Here is a 22,436-nt window from a genome sequence, read left to right on the forward strand (position 1 = left end):
GAAGTTGTACTTGTTTTTTTTCCTTCAGGCTAATAATGAACTTGTTAAGTAATCCATTTACATTGTTTACTGTATTAGTACTAGGGGGCTCTGCCCCCTGCTTGCTTCGCTCGCTAACCCTCATGCGGGCACAGCACACTCTGCTGCTCGCGTATGGGGAAGCGGATGTACAATTTAAACAGATTATTTTCATGGGAATTGTTACATATGCGTAATAGACCTAACTATTTTACACTACAGCGAGTAATTAACCATAGTAAAATGTAATAAATTGAAAGAAAATTGTTTCATGTTGCATTAGAGGTATTCATTGTGTTATGTTTTCGTTCTGTTTGGCTTTGAAATTAACAAATACTTTTTAAATGTTCACTTTTACTGTAAAACATCAGTAAAAATATTTGGAATTAACTTTTTTTTAAAAATTTTGATTGTGTTTGGAGTTGCATCGTGACAATGCAACTGCCAGTGAGTGAATATTGTTTCTCTCTAATAAATTAAATCTACTCTTTCGAATGTTTGTCCCTGTGATTTGTTGTCATAGCAAAAGCTATTCTAACGGGAAACTGTAAACCTTTTAATATGAATGGCATATCAAGTTCTCTATTAGTGTCTGTTTTCTGCGGAAGATGTACTACATTACTTGTCGCCTGTTAAAATTCTACATGCAAGAATTGTTCGACCAATTTTAAATACAACTAATCTTTTCCTATTGCATAGCCCATCACCCATACATAAAGTACGCAATAACATTACAGTACATCCTTCTTTCAACAGTAATTCAGCCAGTGGAAGACCGGACGGTGTTAACGGTTGTAGATATTGTATGGGATATTGTTTTCATCTTCTGCACAATCACCAACTGTTTCAGCATAGTCTATTGATATGCATTTAACTAATTGGCTGTGTAACCGTTCGACAATTTTTGCGTTTATTCGTTTGACTTCATCGTTTCTCAGTGCTAGGATTGCCTGTGTACTCATTTCTTCTGTTGATGACTCTTCTGGATGAAATTCTTCTTTAAGATTTGGACATAAGTCTTCATTTATTGGGAACTTATAGTGAGGAAAACCGTAAAAACTTATAAGAGCTGAGAGTGCAGGAACTGTCTGACAAAAGCATTCACGCAAATGAAAGGTGAGAGGACCGTGGGCTTGGAACCGGAAATGTTTGAGAGGAGGGTGGGACTTGAAAAAATCTCTTGGAAATCTCTTCTCGTCTCAAGATTTCCTTTTATAATAGAGAGAGAAGTACGGAATAATGGCTGACCATAGTAATATTTCAAAATGTGGGAGCAGCTACTGAATCAAAATAACATTTCTTGATAATTTGTTCCCCTTCAGTTTTATTCAAAGTTATTATGTCACAGTAGACAAAGATTTGCATGATAATAATGTTTAAGCCCCTCTGATCTAACTAAATCTAATTTAGAACCAACCTATTGTGAGTTGGTTGGGAAACATGCTGACTGAGATCAAAGGAAGACACACGGTTCAGAAATTCCCATGCCTTTGAGTTACATTGACTGACTTTATGAGAAATTCAGTGAATTTTATCATTTTGTCATTCTGAAATTCCATTAATAAAATGTTTTGCTTTGGTGGATGATAAATGGATAATTAGGACAGGCAGTGCTCTTATAATAGCAATGTATTTAAAAGAAATTCATCTACCAAGGTTGGCATCTTTTAATTTAAGTACCTTAGTAATTGTGGGGCCTGCATAGTCGATTTTAGTGGGCTGTAGTAGTTGCATGTTTTTGTTCCAACCTTATTGCCTAATTAGAAACCAGTTCTTGCCAGTAACTGATCTTACTTCAATTGTTGCTCGTTAGTGTTTTTATTCTGCCGTGTCATTTCATGCCATATCATATACTTTTTCCTTGCCAAGGATATCATCCAGATTACTTATAGTTTGAAGCGGATTAGGAATGATCAGTCTTGGACTTCTTTCCCCTTCTGTTTTCTTCTAAATATTAAACCTGATGTGGTTCATGATGAATTCAAAGGAGTAAATTATTGCAGGTTAGACGGAAAACTGCTAGTTCCTTTGTCGTTTGCGTCCTATTGCTGTTAAGCAGAAATGAAAAACTGTTTGCAGCTATTTAAGACTAAAACAATTAATAGTGGGGAATTTTAATAAGCAAGTTAACTAAAATGAAAAATTAAATGTTGCTTGAGCAGTAAGTGTTTCAACAGCAGTAACTGACTTCTCAGTAAGAAATTGGGTTAGAATAAAAAGATGTTGCACCTGTGTTCCTTCAGGACTAACTTTTTGCTAAAGGGGATCAGATTGATATAACAGCATTGAATATACCAGAAAGCTAGAGAAGTTAAAAGTATAAGAGTCTGTTAATTCTTTTTATTGCATCTGTAATAAATGTTTAATGTCCCATTTTAATGCACCTCCTCCATTTCAAATGTACTACTGAATCAGCATATTTTAATGTGTTCATAACAGCTATTATACTGTATATAGATGATTACAAGCATTTTATTACCTTTGTGATGTTGCATATGAAGGAGCATAGTCGTTCCCAAAAGAAGTCCTAGTTTTCCACGAAGCTAAAGCTGTGCCTGTTAAAGAATGTCAGCCAGTCCCTTAGAGAGAGAGTCTGATGCATGCTTTGTGTGAATTTGTCATAGGAAGTGGTCCGGAAACAATGATTCCTGCGGCACTAGTCCTTTTCTTTTTGTCAAGATGAAGTGATGAAAAGTTCATTTTCAGCACCTCTTCACTGGCAGTGGTGAATGTCATTTACTCCAGCACTACAGTTCCAGTGTTCTCATGCTTCCTGAACGCTTTTCTTGCAATGTCAGGAACTCTGGAACACAAGCAACAGGAAGGCAAGACATTAAGATCTTTGTGGTCAGATGAGGAAAAGTTGGGTTAAAAAAATAGTTTTAAATTAGCTCTGTGAGGTAAATTATATTTTGTAAGTGGAAATGGAAAATACAGATGTATTGCTTGTTTTGTGCCATTAGTGCTGTTATTTATTTTGTTTGATATTGTAATAGGAGTTTTTTTTTCTTACACTGTTCAAGGTAGTTTTAGTATTATTATAATTAAACTATAGATTACAAGTGTTACCGTTAATTTTTATTGACAAAATAAAGGCTCATTGTTCAGTGACCATAAAAATACTAAAATAAGTAAAAGTACCTTAAAATACATATTTTTTAATTTTTTTCTGAAATGTTTATCTAAAGCAAAGTTTAATTTGAAAAACGTTTTCACCATTTGTCTAACAAATTATATACAGTATATTCTAACAGATTAATTGAAACTGGCAGGTAAACAGTGCTTAAATGTAAATGTACATGAAATTATAGTTTTGAATAATTTTTAATCGTTAATTGTACTACAGCATTTAACTATTAAATGATATTTACTTGTATATATGCAGTTTTTTGTTTTTTTTCTTATAGTGTACTAGCTGGACAACCGTAATTGTTGAAATATAATTATAAGTATGGATTATTTTAATTATGCAGTACTTATTTCTTACCAAAACCAAATGCTGTATGACAGTGCACACAAATAATAAACACAGTACAAACCCTTAAAGAAAGCTGCACATCTTATCAAATATTCATAAGATGTTTATTTAGAATGTACAAGGCTAACATGCTTAAGTTTTCAAATACAATATATACAGTAAATTTGTTTTAAGCTAACAACCCTGTTTACAAAGCAGCACATTTTTTCTAATTGCAAATGTGAGCTGCTGTACTAAACACAAGGTCTCTTACTGTCCACACTTAGACAAGCAGTGTTCATTTCAGTTAAAGGACAAAACAAAAAGTAGCTTTTCTTGGTTTGTATAATTGCACAGAATGACCCCTCCAATTCCTTTTTCTCAGATTATTACTCCACCTTAATTTTAAGTCTAACATTCAAATCATCTTCACTTTGGTAAAATATGCCTTCCTGCTCCAGGTAGTGCAGCAAAAATGACTGCTCTACCTGAACTACAGTAATATGTCACATAAAGAAGCACTACAACTAAATTACCATAAAGCTTAGAAAAGCAGATGCTAAAAATGTTTTTTTTTTTTGTTCAGCCAATTACAAATCATTAATCTAACCTTTAGTAGTAAAAATTGGCAGATTTAGATTGGCAGTGATCGATAAGAGTATGGCTTGTATTGATTTACAGGAATGAAGAAAGTCTGGAGTAGGGAATCCATTCCCGGGAATACGGGAATCCCGCATCTCATTCCTGGGAATCCTGGGCTCCCGGGGATGACACAGTACACGGGCATCTCACATGCGAACGGTTTAAGAACGACTGACACTTATTTTTAATAAAACTACTGCAATATGTTGACACAAATAAAAGACTAACCTTATCTAAAAGCAGTTCTTGTTGTCATATAAGTACATGTATCTAGTTAGTTGCAGTAATAAGAGCGTAGAAAGCACAACGTGTCCAGCGTGCGGTCGTCCAGGCTAGAGCGCACCTTCATGCAGAATATGCCAGCCGCTAAGAAAGCACGCTGTGCCTCAACTGAAGTAGGTGGCACAGTCATCAGATACTGATACACTTGTTCTAAACAACACCCGTGCTTGCTGTTGCTCTGAAACACCGCCATTTCAGCTTTTACTGATGTATCCTGTTTCTTGTCATCATTCTGTGATGGCAAGTTTCTTGGCACAGATAATGCGGATGCAACAGACTGACGCATTGCAATTTCAAGTTGCTGTTCAAAGCTGTTGTCTGATGAAGTGCAAGCTGCAGCAATGGCGCCACCTTCATTATTTTCAACTATAACTCTGTTATTTCTTGATCGATTTTTACACGCTATATATGCAAGCTTGGCAGTTACCGTTTTCCCGGGAATGCAAAATGTCAGAAAATGGATTCCCTAGTCTGGAGGCTATTTATTAAGATGCAGTGACATTTTTTGAAATGACACATGTGCCAGTACCTTTGCAGACTTGTGCCATAGTAAACCAAGACTGAAAACTTAGTGTTACCATAGCATACACTTTTTAGAGATACTACTTCAGTTGTTTCATATTATGTCTTCATCAACCCCAGAAGACATTGTCATGGATAATAGTGCATCAGAAAATGGTCCATGTCTAAATTAAATTTGCCGTTTCAGAATTCCTCAGACCTAGCACAGCTGAAGTTTGTTATAAAAAAAAAAAAAAAAAAGTGTTTGTGTCAATTTTTATATATACTTAATGAATCTTCTCTGACTTATCCTTGGGTTTTATATTTATATTGCATTTTATAATGCTTCAGCTATTGTACATTGTGCTGGGCTCATAAGTAAGTGTGTGTATAAGAACATGTCAAAACGAATGAAATTGAATATTAATATACTATAGCAGGTCATCGAAAGTTTGTCTAGAATATTTTTTGCACCAGCATATGTGTATACTACCAGTGTGCACATCTGAAAATCTGGAAACTTCTGTTCCAAGTTGGAAATTTAAGTTGAAATGTATTGGAGCTTATATAACCTTATGTGTTTTAAGCTCTGTGTAACTTCACCTAACTACCTATTTGGGGTTAAACTTGAAATGCTGTTTTTTAGAGACATGGTAGAACTGACGTGTTGACTTAGTCCTCTTGAAGATATTTTTGGGTGAACATTAGTCTAGAACTCTGTCTTAAGCTAATACCTTTAGTAGCATGAAAAAAACAAAAAAATCCTTTAAGCTGGTCTTACTTTTTTACATGGTTTGCATTACTTAAATTGCATGAAACAAAGTCTCTCATATAGCTTTTGCCTTTATTCATAAATTTATTTTGGTGATTAGTCTTTAGTAATTTTTTTCATGTGGATGCACCATTAAATATCTTTTTTTTTTTTTTTTTTTTTATGCATGTTTTGATCAACATTTGTACACACACTCTTTGCATTGACTCAAGAATTTAAATGTGCAATTGCAAAATAATTTTATTAATGTTTACCCTACTGTGAGGAGGAAAGAGACTTTAAAACAAATTGTTATAAATATTAATGTCTTCAATCCCACATATAACAACATATAACAAATGTAGCATCTAAACTTGAAGAAACTAAGTTTTAATAAAGACATTTTCCCATAATTTTATATCACGCTTCCAGCCAGTGTGATATATATAATTTTATTTTTTTTTTTTTGCTGCTTCCTTTTTTTACCCTGCTCTGTGATTGATTTCCCTTAGTGCAGCATTCTTTAATTTCATCTTGAAGGAGAGTTTTATGCATATAGTTGAGAATCAAATGTGGATGAAATGGGTGAAATGCATGGATAAGACATATAGGTAGCTGTGACAAGACAGCTGCATTTAATTGTATTTATTTTCCTTCCCATTTTCTTGTTTTATAAGGCTAAGAAAGATAGCCAGGCTATTGTATTGTTAATCCAAAGTTGCTTTCTTAGAGATTTAATTCTATGATCTTTATCCATATCATGTATGAAGAGCATCTGATTTCCACATCCGGATCTGCAGAATTAAACTCTTTGTCACCTTATGTTATTGTGTGTTCATGTCTTGGGCCAGAAAATGAAGCTGCAGGTATGCCCTGTGAGCTGTTCTAGGACCTCAAATGCCCCATGACTTTTTAGTGATTTGAAGATAGTGCTTTCGAAGAGTGATACATTCTAAGATTCCTTCAGTGACTGCAAATCTGGACAGTCGGAGAAACCCAAAATTTGGTCATAAAAGTGTAGGCTTCGTGTTTTGTTTTAGGTAGATTTTGAAAACAGAAGTTGAGAGAACTAATCAGGGCGATGACCAATTTTTACATACTTGTGCAATGCTAGAGCCAGTTTAACTTCCTTAGCATTTGACCCAAGCGTCACTTGGGATATAAAAACAGTACTAAGAGTTAGCCCTGAGTGTCACTTGGGCAAAGACCCGAGGTTTACTCAGGTTGTAAATGTGTCAACATCGTTAGTGCCAAACTTTACTTCGGTAATGGCATAGGCGTGTCTTGCGTAAGCGTCTGGCCTGAGCATTACTTGGGCTACAGTGTAGGCATGTCTTTTCCTAGCCTCAGTGGCGTCTTGTAAGAAACATCTCTTATCAGCACTGATTAAGGCAGTGAAATTGAAATGGTTAGAAAAACTGAAAGTGAATCTGAAAATGACACTCATGTCACTCACACGTGTTAGCTCTTTGTCTTCGTCATCTTACACTTTTGACTTTGTACTTTTATTGTTTTGCACATTATACAATAGAAAGATGAGGTGTAATCAATGTCATTTTTTAAGTCAAAAAATGTATTGCTTTTTACTTGTTTTTTTTTTGAGAAAACATGTGAAGCTATGGAGGTTAATTACAGATTAAATTACTTGTCTTAATTATTTTTAATATATCACTTTTTAATGCAATAAACAATCTGTCATAAATACACATGTGATTCCCCAGCCTTTTCTCTAGGTATCCAAATTCTGTTCTGTTATCACAAGTATAAATGGAATTATGTTAATAATTTTTATATTCGTTTATAAAATGATTTTTCTATTGAAGCATAACCTGAATTCCTTTGAAAGTGATCAAAAGTATTTTTCTGTTAATATATCTTACTGTATGTACATTAGAAAATGCAATACCTTTTTAGGGAGGATGCAATTGATTTGTATTTTTAGCATTTTATGTAGTTTAAATATATATATATATATGTATGTATGTCTTAATTATTTTCAGCTCCTCAAAGAGCCACAGCAGTAACAAAGACAGCACCGGCCCCCCCCAGACCTGTTACAGGACCAGCTAGGAGAGCACCAGGTACAACAGGAAATGGAGATGAAGAAAAGGCAGAGCTTATTCAGGAGGTGGGTTTTGTAATCTGTCTGTCTTGTGTCAACATTTTCTTTTGCAGAATATTGCCATTGAATGGGACCTCCTAATTAGACATTTACATTCATATTAGAGATGACAGTTATTTAATTTAATCTATGGCACCTTCCTAAAATTCTGAATAGTAAATTTCAAATTTGTTGCCACTAAGCAGCATTTTTTTTTAATGAAGGGTTTTGACCATGCCAACCTTTTTACAGTAGAATGTTGAAAGATTCCACCACTAAGCGTGGCACAGTGTGTGTAAAAATCACCTGATCAATGCTACTATATTGGTAGCATCTCCCAAATTATAGACAAATACTAACCCATATGTCAAGTCAAATTGTTTGTTGTATTTTATAGAACTAAAGAAGATGTGCACATGTGAGGAACATTCATATACAGTGGGGCAAAAAAGTATTTAGTCAGCCACCAATTGTGCAAGTTCTCCCACTTAAAAAGATGAGAGAGACCTCTAATTTTCATCATAGGTATACCTCAACTATGAGAGACAAAAGGAGAAAAAAAATCCAGAAAATCATATTGTCTGATTTTTAAGAATTTATTTGCAAATTATGGTGGAAAATAAGTATTTGGTCACCTACAAGCAAGCAAGATTTCTGGCTCTCACAGACCTGTAACGTCTTCTGTTAGAGGCTCCTCTGTCCTCCACTCGTTACCTGTATTAATGGCACCTGTTTGAACTCGTTATCAATATAAAAGACACCTGTCCACAACCTCAAACAGTCACACTCCAAACTCCACTATGGCCAAGACCAAAGAGCTGTCAAAGGACACCAGAAACAAAATTGTAGACCTGTACCAGGCTGGGAAGACTGAATCTGCAATAGGTAAGCAGCTTGGTATGAAGAAGTAAACTGTGGGAGCAATTATTAGAAAATGGAAGACATACAAGACCACTGATAATCTCCCTCAATCTGGGGCTCCACGCAAGATCTCACCCTGTGGGGTCAAAGTGATCACAAGAACGGTGAGCAAAAATCCCAGAACTACACGGGGGGACCTAGTGAATGACCTGCAGAGAGCTGGAACCAAAGTAACAAAGGCTACCATCAGTAACACACTACGCTGCCAGGAACTCAAATCCTGCCGTGCCAGACGTGTCCCCGTGCTTAAGCCAGTACATGTGCAGGCCCATCTGAAGTTTGCTAGAGAGCATTTTGATGATCCAGAAGAGGACTGGGAGAATGTCATATGGTCAGATGAAAGCAAAATAGAACTTTTTGGTAAAAACTCTACTCGTCGTGTTTGGAGAAGAAAGAATGCCGAGTTGCATCCAAAGAACACCATACCTACTGTAAAGCATGGGGGTGGAAACATCATGCTTTGGGGCTGTTTTTCTGCAAAGGGACCAGGACGACTGATCCGTGTAAAGGAAAGAATGAATGGGGCCATGTATCATCAGATTTTGAGTGAAAACCTCCTTCCATCAGCAAGGGCATTGAAGATGAAACGTGGCTGGGTCTTTCAGCATGACAATGATCCCAAACACACCGCCCGGGTAACGAAGGAGTGGCTTCGTAAGAAGCATTTCAAGGTCCTGGAGTGGCCTAGCCAGTCTCCAGATCTCAACCCCATAGAAAATCTTTGGAGGGAGTTGAAAGTCCGTGTTGCCCAGCGACAGCCCCAAAACATCACTGCTCTAGAGGAGATCTGCATGGAGGAATGGGCCAAAATACCAGCAACAGTGTGTGAAAACCTTGTGAAGACTTACAGAAAACGTTTGACCTCTGTCATTGCCAACAAAGGGCATATAACAAAGTATTGAGACGAACTTTTGTTATTGACCAAATACTTTTTTTTTTCCACCAAAATTTGCAAATAAGTTCTTCAAAAATCAGAAAATGTGATTTTCTGGATTTTTTTTTTCTCATTTACAGGCCTCTCTCATCTTTTTAAGTGGGAGAACTTGCACAATTGGTGGCTGACTAAATACTTTTTTGCCCCACTGTATGCCACCATACATGAAAATATGTCCCATGTTTTATGAGATTAAGACAATGTGTTAACGTTTTGTTTAACTAAAGTAATATAGTGAATATTAAAATTTCATGATCAATTTTACAAAAATAGGTGTTGATATTATTGCTTGCATTTGAAACAGAATCTGTGCTTTTCCATGATCTGATATTGTTTCAGTAATGCACTGCTTTATTATGCTTTAATTATATAGATAAACCTACTAAAAATTACTATTGAAGACATGGAGAAAGAGCGTGATTTCTACTTTGGCAAACTGAGAAATATCGAACTTATCTGTCAGGAGAAGGAAGGTGACAATGATCCAACATTGCAGAGAATTGTTGAGATTTTGTATGCCACTGATGTAAGTAATTAATCTTGCAAGTCAGCTTTTTCATATTTTGCTCTAATTAAAACACTTGGAAATGTGTTTTGCATAACATTTGAAAAGGTCAAATCTGTTTAACCATTTTTAAAACAATAGTATTCAAATGCAGACTTGATATTTAAGTAACTGAAAAGATGTGCATTGTGAAGAAATTTGCAAGAAGTAAACCTCCAAGTGGGATTGGAAATATTTTAATGAATATGGAAGGTTACAGGGTTTGTGGTCCTGTTTTGAAGTTAGTCCGTGTTAAACTTTTCCTTCACATAAGTTGTTTGCCCACATCTCAGAAACGGAACTGCCACTTTCTTAAAATGCTCATTGATGCTATATAGCAGCGGTTCTCAAACAGTGGGGTGCGCCCTGAAGTAACAAAAAAGGGGGCGCTTATGTTGCCATATGTGGTGTAATTTCGCTATTTGTAGGGAAATTTTAAACTTGTAGTGGTGTATTGGCAGCAAAAAATATAGGAATAAATTTTATTAGGGTTTCAAAAAAACGTTAGGGGGTGTGATTAAAACTGTTATGAAAACTCGGGTTGCAAATACTTAAAGGTTGAGAAACACTGTGCTATAGGGATAATAAGCATGTGATTTATCTACTGTAATCTTCATTTTTTTTACATTTTTTCATTTTAATTCACCTTTTTGATAGGATTTTTTTTCTTGTCTCAAACCAGCAACTAGGATCAAATAAAAGACAGTATCTCTTGGTGTGTGCAATTATTCATTGTAAAGTAACTGCTACAAGAAAACATTTTGAGGAAAGAGATGGTTCACGAGTAGGACGATTGGACACAGTAGACTTGGAACAACAACAACCTAGTTAATGGAACATATTAGATAAATATCTAATGTAGAGACTAGTTGTATTGAAAGAAGTTGTGCACCTCTAGAACTAGGGTTTGCTGCCCTGTATTATTGCAGTGTAGTAACAAAATGCACAAATGGTTGTGATACACCATCTGTTGGAATTACAGAGACATAGTAACCAGATAAACACACCGATACACAGACACTTGTCCTTTTATTAAGGTGGATTATTATTGTTATAATAGTGATGCGTGATACAGAAAATCTCAACATGAAGTACTAGTGCATTAATGAAAGAGTGCATTCTTACATAAGCAGAGTAGGTTGGTGCAGCAGAAAGCGACAAGCCCATAAAGGACCTGAAAATTTTTTGACTGACCATGCTGTCAACTTTCTTTTTTTCTCTTTATTCCCTGTTTGTGTCTTGTCTTTTTTCCCCATGTAGATCTTAATCTAATGCATATTGAAATGTAATGTGGACTACTGATAAGTGAATTAAATATCTGTTATATAAGTACGATGAGGTCTAATTAAAGTCCAGTGCACCTCATACAATTGCTGTTTACTGAGGATTTTCTCCATCCATACTTTGCCAGTATCAAAAAAAAAAAATGCCAGTACAGTGGATTCTTGAGGATGCAGAATGTACATATTTCTGTAATAGCAGAAAATAAAGGAAAAAACACTCTAGGTGTCACACCACCAAACTGAGTCATAGATAGGAGGATCAGCAGAGCATGTTAAGAACATGATTACACTTGCACTGAGATATGACATAGTTTATTACATATAGACATACTCACATTAATACTGTATATGGTGGTCCAGATCTAACTATGCAATTATTGCATTGCATTAAAAGTTGCATAGTTAGATCTGGACCATCCTGTGTGTGTGTGTGTGTATGTATATATATATATATATATATATATATATATATAATAACCTTATGTGCTGAAGTATAGACCTGCACTCTGGCATGCAAACTCACACAGATGGCGATGTCCTCCCGTTGAATGCCCTTCCATGCCTTTTGGACCAGAAGACTCAACTGTTTGAGGTCCACAGCTAATGTCTGTGTGCATGTGACATGCTGTCTAAGCCAGTTCCAAACGTACTTGATAGGAAAGGTCTGGTGAGTATGCTGGCCAGGCAAAATGACAGACAGCTTCTAGAACATGTTGAGTTACACAACCGCTCAGACTCTGTTACTTGCACGAATGATGGTCAGTCACATCTACCAGTCATGAATAATGATTCAGAGTACCATACAGTATATGGTAACACAACAGTTTTTGTAATGCTGTGACCATTACCAGTTAATGAAAGTGATGTGATCTTTTTCTATACTCTGACCTTATACTTTTATCATAACATTGTATGCCCTCTTTCTTTACCATACTGTGTTACAGTATTCAAAATTGGATTTCTTCTAAGTGTTTTTTTCACTTACCAGTATATTTGTGCCAGTGCTTGAAAAATAATTTTTTTTAACATGAAAGTTTAGTGTACATTTGGTCAGTCTTTGAATTGTTACTTGTCCTGAGACGACATTTGTGGGAGCAGAATGTGGGTCAGTACTTTGGTGGTGAGGTACAAAAAGTTAATTGGATTATATTTTCATTTTTTTAGGAAGGTTTTGTGATTCCCGATGGAGACTCTCCGCAGGAGCAAGAGGAATACTAAGTTTCTTTCCCAATGTGTTAACTGCCTGTACTCCCCACCAAATCATGTTATGCGTTTGGTTCTGTACAAACTTTATATGAAAATGTTGTGTAAGTGGGAAAAATCCAGTTGAGTACCTCTTTTTGTAATGCTTGCACTTTGCAAAATATTTGGACCTTGATGTGAATAAATATGAATTTGTCCACAGAGAACTATATTGTTTAAAAGTATTACACAAACCAGTCAAGTGGGTTTTTTTTCCCCCCCACTTTGTTTTCAGGGGAGATCAGGAAATATTGACTTTTCGGATCTCTTTTTTTTTTTTCATAAGTTCACTTTTCACCTAAGTTTTAAAAGCACACTTTTAATATTCATGAAAATAAACTACAGGTCTGATATTTAATGTTTTCTTATTTTTGTTATGCAAACTTAAAGCTACTATTTTTTAGTTTCTAGTATCTGGAAGAGCAAAGCTTTACAGAGATTGTATTCCCGGAGGATAAATTCATGATGACAGAATTTTGGGCCAGTGAGGGTAGCAGTAGTGACTAATTGTGAACATTGCTATGGGTTTAACTGTGATTTAAGCAATGTCTGCTTAATTTAACTTGCAAAAGGAATAGTACTGAAATTTATTTGGCCCATAAGTGGGTTGTGCCATGTATGGGTGTTATTTCCCTGCACAGCATCATTAGACTTTTGATCTGTTTCTCTTTTACATTTTGTTTCTAGGCAAAACACATATAGTGCTTTATATTTTGAAGCTTTTGGAGAATTAGCGTGGTTTCTTTTCCCCCAACCCCTTTGTACAGTAGCTGTGCAGGGGAAGTTGGAGTCTTTGCATTATCAATTGATTGATATTTATGTATAAATGTGAAATTCTGATGTGTTTGCCTTTTATTGGAAATTGCACCTTCCCAAATACAGTGCTGTTAGCACTTCTAATTCCAGTATGTGTTTGAAACAAATTTACAGTTGACTTTAGTTGAAATGTGTGCACAGAAGGGGGATCATTGTGGGGGGTGTGTTTTTAATAATCATACACAAGCAATGAGTGGTTAGGATTTAATGGCTGTAACAAAAGTGTGATTGAAAGTTTCATCTAAATACTTCTGAATAGTTTATCTGGGTATCACCTCTCCAGCCTTGTTTTACTTTGCTCAGTTAAAGGTTGGCTTTTGTTACTGTTTTATATTTTTTGGAAAGTTTCATGTTTAAGTGAAAAAATCTGTAAATAAACTAATTGCCAAAAACATGCAGTAAACTAGCCGTTTTGGGGGGGAGGGGTGGTGTGGGGAAAGCAACTACTATGGTGCTATCTCTAAATGACCTTGTTGCCTTTTATTGTCGCCCTAAGGTTTCTGTACACTGTGGAATACATACCAGTGCAGGTCATTTTCTACAGGGCTTTTTTTTTTTTTTTTTTTGATTTTTTTTTTTGTTTGTTTTTGATTTTTTTTTTTTTTTTTTTTTTTTTTTTTTTTTAAATTAAGCAAATTTCTTACTAACAATAAAAGTCAGTATTTCAAAACTGCTGCTTTGTAGTACCTGCCCAGATTTGTTGCATTTTGTGTTTACTTTCTGCAGCTTTTCTGTTGATTTTGTCAACTTTTGTAAAATCCTTTGACTAAACTGCAAGTGTCTTGTGAAATTTGAAATTCATTTTGCTGAAGATTTCATTGCCAGTTATGGTTTGTTTACATCTTTTTTTCCTCTTCCCCCTTAAAATCTTTAATACATTTCTCATTGTGTTCTTTTATAAAGATATTCATTTAAACACTGCAATAAGACATCAATGCTGTTGATAAACTGAGTTCTTGTTAAGTGTTAAAAGGAAAGTCTGAATAAACAGCTGAGTGAGGAGTAGCATCACAGCTGTGCCAGAGAAAATGCAGGGGAGGTAAACTGTGAAGACTCGAGAGATGGCAAGTGACCATAGGCCCAGTGTCATTCTAGTTGATGTGAACTTGGTCTTTCCCAGGTCCACCACTTAAAACTTTAATGTGTTGCTTTCATATGCACTTATTATTTTGTGTAAGGTTGAGAAACATTTAGGCTTCTACCCATGTTTGCATAACCAGATCCCCTATTTTAATAATCTTGCTCTGTATTATTGAAGGCAAACCCATCTCTGTGTCTGAGTGCTGCAGAGCATCCCAACTTTTGGTGATGTTTTTGAGTAAGAGTGGTTCAGGACCTTCCACTACATTTTTTTTCTGGTAGATTTTATTTACAGAAGTTAACATGCTATACCAACAAGACTTACTTTAACAACAAGGAAAGTAACATTACATACAATCGAGTCAGGCTTAACAAACCTAAAAACAACCCGAGAGAAAGAGGAGACCCAACAGTAACCGCGATTCTTTTCTTTGCTTTAAAAAAAAAAAAAAGGGGAGAATATTGTTTCCTGTGATATAAAAGCTAAATCTAAAATGTAATTAATTAGGTCTTGCTATATTTAAAATAAAATTAAGTTTTGAACAGACCCTCTAAGTGAGAATTTTTACTTTTTCTTCTGGACATTTAATTTGATGTCCAGTTTCTCTATTCCCTCTTCTTCCTTTTTCTAAGTTTGGCCAGCTATCTGCCTGTGCTCTCTGCTCTGTTCTCGCTGCCTTCTGTGCTTGCTTCCTCCCCCCCCCTTATGTCATGAAAATTAAAGTTAACATGCATGATGATGTTTTGTACTTTACTGATACTAATGCTGAGGATTCACCATAGTCCAAGTTATTCAAAGTAAAAGAAGGAAAATGTAAGTTAGGATATTGTGCTAAGCTGCATTATTTGTACCAGTTAACACTGGAAGGCTGAGACACATACACACCAAATAAATGAATGCCAGGATAATGGGCAAATTTATTTATTAATGAACGATTCATGGCAGTACTTCAAAAGAATCACCTTCCCACTGTTATGGCCAAGAAAGAACAGTCATACAGCTAAATCATATGTAATTAGAAGAGATACATTTTGAGTCTTGAACTTAATAGCTGTAAAGCAAGAGGGAGGAAGGAGCTCCTGGGACTCCACTATTTAATTTTATTAGTATTCCTTGGCATGGACTAGCCATTCCCAATCCAGACAAATTGTGTAGTCCTAACGATGTTGCGTGAGGTCGGCAAGATTACTTTGCCTATTACCTTTATGGACCGATATGGAATGTTTAATAGTGGTTTATTTTCATTAAAATTACACATTACCACCTTACATTATGTGAATACCTAATATGCGCAAAGAATGTTAGCTTTGAGCTACCAAAAATTGAAGTGGGGGAGCAATATTTTGTTTTTATAATTGTTAACCTAGATCTGAATGACAGTTTAAAGTGTTGACCAAGAGTCAAGAGAATGTTTCAAACTGTTGAGAACCCAAATAGTCATAATATCGTTTGGCAAGAGATGGCTTTACCTTGATACTTAATTGAAAATGGGTAAAGTAGGGAACAGTATTTACAAATCAAATATAGAGGGGAGAAGTGCTGATTTTGACTGGGGGTCTGTTCTACAAAGAGATTAGATAATCTTGGATCTCTGAATGAATCATGGTTTGCTTTAACAAGATTAGCTGGTGTCAGAACATCAGAGTGCAGTTGGCTTGTGCAATCTTGGATATGTTTTGAATTGAGTACCGACCAGCCGATCAGCCTCGGATTACAAGTTGGAGAAATTGGCAAACAACCTTCCTTCACGCCTGCAGAGCAAGAGGTGCTGGTTGTAGTACAATACAGGGTGGTCCAGAACTAATTATGCATTTATTGCATTGCATTAAAAGTTAAAGTAGTTAGATCTGGACCACCCTATAGTATTATCAGCATATCTGAAAACAGAGGAGCAAATCAACAGCAGCAGCTGTCAAGGTAAGGAAGATGGGGTGGAGGAATATCACTGACAGTGACTGTGTGAGTTATTGAACTGTGCCAAATATATCACTAATAGTACTACCTTACAGGAAAGGCTATATGTACTGAAGTAAGCATTGTATTTTGTTTTTGCAATATTAATGGGATCCAAAAAGTGTTTTAAGTGTTCAGCATATATGGAAGATCTCTAGTCGTTGATGTGAGATCTCAAATGTTATCCTGCTTTCACTGAATCCTGTATTTCCTGTAATTACATACCAAAAGAAAACAAAGGTTAATTAGTTTTATGTACAGTACACATTTTCAAAAGAAGACTTGGAACAGTACCCATTCTTTGAATGGTAGCTTACCCTGTTCAAACTTGACACCCTGGGTGTTTGGCAGAAGCATTTGTAATTATGTGTGTTTATCTAAAGCAACTTACAGGGGGATTTAATCTAGCGGAGTAGCCATCTGGCAGGATGAGTATAGTTACAACTGCCACCCAGCAGGTTAACTAAAGTAAAGGAAAGGGGAGAAACAGGAACTATAGAAGTGCTATCGACATTAGAAAAAACCTTCAGCCAAATCAACTACAATGTAATATGTAGGGACTTGCATTTTCAATTCAGGGTACAATAATGAAATATTAATAAGCATATCAAGTACAGTAGTTGCAGAAGAGGCAAGTGTTCGGGTTTATTCTTTAAAAAGCAGGAGTCTCCACAGAAGGGATGATGGTGGGCAGCATGTCGAAACAGTGAGTCTACCATCAGTTATTATGGTGCATAAATGATGCACTTGTTTAAATCCGGTTGCCCTGCTTATGATTATATGAAATTCCTCTTTGATAGTGATTATTTATTTCAGTATGTGTGTGTGCAGGCACTGCTTCAAAGTTAGGCACACTTTTATGATCGCTTTGTCGGAATGTGTGGAGTCTCCAGTATTGTGGACAAAGCTGCCGTTAGCAAAAAAAATAATGGTTCAAATCTCAGATGTAAAAGGGTAACATTCATGCAGACTCTTCTCTGGGCATTCCAGAATGTCTGGTTGTGGTCTGGTTTCATTTCTCTGGGCAGAATTTGGAGGTGGAGTTGAACGAACAGTCAACACAGAGCACAAGATGTGGTAAAACATTTCATCCTTTCACTGGATTTTGTGCTTCTTAAAAAGTGCAGGCTTGATCAACATGTCTGACAGGACATTTATGACCTTTGATCTTATGATTAAAATGCTCTGCTCCTTAACTTTTGAGGCTGCCAGGTGTTACTCTTTCTTGTTAAACTGGCTCTTTTGCAGGGTAGGTTCTGTATGTTGGTAACTGACATGGGCAAATCCCGAGCCCACTACAAACAGCAGGATTAGCGGGTTATCCACATCTTTGGTATCACAAATCATGTAATTCTGGCCTACTCTGTTCCAAAAATGCAGGTTTGGCTACATCTAGGTTTTCTGGAACAAAACTGGTCTGATTTCTGTGAATTAAGACTTGCTTTAACCAGATTTCATATTAGTCCTGCTTTCTTAAAAAGACCCTGAACTTTTCTTATTTATGGAGAGGTGCTCATAGAAATCAAATACTTTTGGCAAGAAAAAGTAAAATATCAAGAGCCATGTACAGTGAAGTGATGGAGTGATTAACCCTTCAGCCATCCAGACAGCTACCGTGTTCAGAAGCCTGTCTGCCCCCTTCCTGGTACACTTTGTTTTTTCATATTTGTCACAATGAATAAATTTAGACTTTTAGACACAATGTTGTATTAGTCCCTCAGGGTGTCCAGGGGCTTGGGTGTGGTTATTGTTAGGGGCTCTTTGGTAACATTCTATAGACAGATGTGTTAAACGTAGAACTCTATGGACAACGCTGGTCCCAGTATGTCTGAAGTAAAGCAGATACAGTTCAAGGGTATGGTGCAGCTGTTGGGGAGGCTCTGCTGACTGAGCACCCTAAAGATTTGCCATTATTGAAAGAGATGTGAATTTGTCACTTTACCAGAATATTCTTAAGGATAAGTTTCAGTCACTTTTCTCTGCCCTGAAGGAAGCAGAAACACTTACGGAAAAGCAAAGAAAGGCAAAAAGGGTTTGTAAAGGGCCACGACAAGCAGACAAGTGCATCCAAATCCTATTCTCATAAATTAAGGCAAAACAAAAAAACAGAAACCAAAACATGCGGAACATACTTTCTCACAATCTGTCAATGAACATGCAACGGGGTCCAGCTCTTCCACCTGAATATAAAAGGTGGAGGGTGGTCCTGCTTCTTTTTGGCGGGGGGAACCACCCACAAAATATGAGGAATATGCTTAAATATATAAATAATAAATAAACATAAACCAAATTTCCATACATGCAAAAAGCATATGCTAAAAAAAACAAAAATAATAAAATGGAAAACATACATAAAAGCAGGGAACATCCATATCGGACCACCAACCTGGCTCTGGGCTGTCAACCCATACCAAGGAAAGAATTTAAATAGAAATGACCGATTCATCTACCATCTTGATTTTCAGGCTGTCAAGTGGTTAACTGACTGCCTTACAAACAAAAAATGATTGTAGTTTCTGTTGAGTGGCCTTCATAACACAAGCCAATGAGATATTTGATAAGAATTACTCTGTAACAAAAAAAAAACCCGGACCAAATTTAATTTAATTTGGATATTATATGAGGTTGATGTTTTACAGTCTGTATAAAGGAAATGGGTGAGGGACTCTCAGCAAATGCTAAATGAATAAAAATGAAGAAAAGTTAAACATTTTCTCCAACTTGTATTCAGTCTCAATGGACTGTTGGCACCATTTGTTTGAAACACAAAGTGATTTTTTTTCCACGCTTTGTACAGCAAGTCATACGTGCTGGGATGTTTGCTACACCTGCGTGCCTAATGCAATGGTGTTACATCTGGAATTCTGAGCAATTAATCCCCTGAGAGAAAGTGCCTGCCTGATTCTCTGGTTGACATAAACACAGTACACAGAGGCTTCACCCTTCCACTGGGTTGTTTTCAGCTCAAATTACGGTAGGCATTTAAAGAAAAACACCGTGTCTCTGTTGATTGGCTACTCGACCAACATACAGTACAGTAAAAAAAGCATTTAAGAATTAGCTTTGTTTTTACATGATAGTAAAAAGCAAACTAAACACATTAATGTATATGTCTAACTCGCAGATATTGAATAAAGGGCCCGCTCAGACTTACCTTTCAACATGGTTACCTCAGCTAGCTTGTGGGGGGGATCTCTGAATTGACAGCTGCCACCTTGAAGGACAGCTCGCTGGAGGCTAGCAGTTCCTTTGTGTATCTCTGCACATGAGCACAAGCAAGAAACTGCTGCACGCAGAACGCTGGTGTTCATGTGTTAGGAGGGACGCGAGAGATTATAGGTTAGTAGGATTTCATTTGCTTAGGCTGCCTTTAGGTAAAGCGTGTCAGAATTTGGCGCATTGCAGAATAAAATAGCCCCTCAACTCTCTTCTCAAAGATGCACATTTTCAGCGGGAGAGGTACATTTTACAAGCCCGTGGGGCACATGTTGAGTATGGTACTTTCTGCAACGCGTGTAGGACACTTTGAGCCCCAGCGTTGCATTTTGAGCCACGTGATTTTCAACACTGTTTTGCGCCCTACTAGTAAAAAAACGTCTGTGAGAGACAGATTACGGAAGCGCAAGTTAATATTTTGAGTGGGAGTTACGCTTTCGGAAAACGTACACAAGACGTTTTGAAGACATGCGATACACTTTACAAAGTCTTCTGATCATGTGAACTTTGGCAGTGTTCTTACACAGCATTACATTCAAAATAAGCTGAGCACGAACCCAGAGAGGAAGGGGCGGGGTTTTATTCTTATAGCCAATGGGAGTAGTCATCATTGCTATCCAGCCAATCGTGAGACACCCTTCTTTCTTTCGTCGCTATGCGGGAACACTCAGAACTTTGCAAAACTAAGGCGCGTTTTAGACAAGGTATTAACGGCTTGCTGCCATATCCAATGATGGATTCTATGGTTCACCTCATGCGGCTATTCTGCCATGCAAGTGGTAAAGCAAGGTGGAGAAAGATTTCAAACGTAAGACGTTTTTAAACAGGTGCAGAAAGTGGAGCAAACCAATGCTGTGTTCCATTTGAAGTGGCAAATTGCAGTTCCTAGGTGGAATTTGTAACTGGGAACACGTCTCCTGAAGTCGGAAACTCGGGTCTGGTCTGTCAAGTCCGAGTTTGTCCGATTTAAGATCATGACGTTACCCAAAATGGCGACGTACACCGAAAACTTTAGTTAGTGCATACTATTTATTAACATTTCTGTCTATTTGTGGCGCTTTAAATCAGTCGTATACACAGTTTTGTCCAATTTATATTCGTGGACATGCTGCTACAGTTTTTGGATACCAAAAACACCATGTAGCTTGCTGTTATCAACTGCTATTTATTCCAAATCAGCAAGCATAAGAAAAGGTTTTCCTGGACACGTCCGTATTGGTTTTCCCCGAATACTCGAGTGTGACGTCATTCCAGCGCCGGCATCCAAGTAGTTATTGCAGCAGCCTGGAGTAAAATGGGCGAATACAAGTCAACCAAATTCGACTTCGGCGGATCATGTTGTTGCCAGTACACATCAATCAAATGTTAATGTGTCCAGTTATTAACAATACGAGGTTGTCTATCAAAATTAACCGCAACCAGTGTCTTTGCATGTCTGTGTTTGCATTCCCACCTGCTTTGATGTTCCACTTTCCTAGAGGTTTGTTTTGCTAGTGTGATCTTCAATCCTTACTGTCACACGCGACAGTATTACTCAAGCTTGGCTATACGAGTTAAAGAACATTTATTTATAGCTTATGTTCTGTTTTGTTTTTCCCCATCAACACAATTTAACTGGGGTGTCCAGTTCCAATCCTGGTGGGCCGCAGTGGCTACAGGTTTTCATTCTAACCCTTTTCCTAATCAGTGGCCAGTATTAACTGCTAATTAACTTCTTTCCTCTTCATTTTAATAGCCCTGGTTGTAAGGATGCAGTCTTCTGAATTGATTCTTTTCTTCATTAAATGACAGCCAAACAAATGAAATGTAAAGAAAGCCAACAGATGACCAGCTAAAGAGGAGCTTCAAACTCCAGCCAATTTCACTCCAACCAGTTTCTTAATGTGAAGCCCATTCTTGCTGTTAATTAAACCTGTTATTTAATTCCATGGCTTGTTGGTGCTCTCATTCTGCCACAGCAGACATTTTCCAAAACTGTTCTTTTTTTCTAAGAACACCGTCAAGATGTTTCAGTGATCTGAGCAGATCAACATTTATTCAGACCTTCACCTTTCTTTACTTTCAGATATTGTGTGATGGGCACAGATAAGCCTGCAATTTGTTGGCTCATTTTGTTAATCATTATTGTTTGGCTGCTAATTAAGGAAAAAATAAACAATTCAGGGGTCTGAGTCAAGTCAATTAAAATTAAGGCAAAAGAAGTTAATTAACAGTAATTGATCACTGATTAAGAAGATGGTCAGAATGAAAACATGAAGTCGCTTCAGCCCACCAGGACCGGAAGGAGATACTCCTGGGCTAAGAGTAATATTTAAGCCAACTTGTTGCTGTCAATGAATTAATTTCTCTACATTGTTAATTGCCATGCATGATGTTGAGTATCCTCACAGGTGGCGCAGTGGTCGTGCTGCTGCTTTGCAGTAAGGAGATTGTGGGTTTGCTTCCAGAGTCCTCTCTGTGTGGGGAGCGCTTTGAGTAGTGAAAAAAGCGCTATATAAATGTAAAGAATTATTATACTTCCTTTAATTTAGTTTGGATGTATTTCAACAACTTTTATTTATTTATCTGATTTTTTTACTTATAACCCTTTAAACAGCTATTGCCTCATATTTTTTCATATTCCAATCCATTGCTGATATTTTTCTACTTATGCAAAATACTGCAGTGGTTGATGTTTTTTACTGTCATTATTGA

The 22,436-nt window shown here is 36.7% G+C and overlaps 1 protein-coding gene across 2 annotated transcripts in view; it reads left to right on the top strand.

Moving 5' to 3' along the window:
* The window catches only part of LOC114659235 (microtubule-associated protein RP/EB family member 1-like), a 29,000-nt gene extending 15,116 nt beyond the window's left edge, over positions 1 to 13,884 (top strand). For both annotated transcript variants that reach the window (XM_028811595.2, XM_051933298.1), the window contains exons 5-7: positions 7,652 to 7,779; positions 9,981 to 10,133; positions 12,599 to 13,884. In XM_028811595.2, coding sequence (XP_028667428.1) covers positions 7,652 to 7,779; positions 9,981 to 10,133; positions 12,599 to 12,652 — 335 coding nt within the window. In that variant the 3' untranslated portion in view covers positions 12,653 to 13,884. The remainder of the gene's footprint in view (positions 1 to 7,651; positions 7,780 to 9,980; positions 10,134 to 12,598) is intronic.
* The last annotated feature ends 8,552 nt before the right edge of the window (positions 13,885 to 22,436 follow it).

This window comes from Erpetoichthys calabaricus, chromosome 10, assembly GCF_900747795.2.
Source record: "Erpetoichthys calabaricus chromosome 10, fErpCal1.3, whole genome shotgun sequence".
NCBI lineage: Eukaryota > Metazoa > Chordata > Cladistia > Polypteriformes > Polypteridae > Erpetoichthys > Erpetoichthys calabaricus.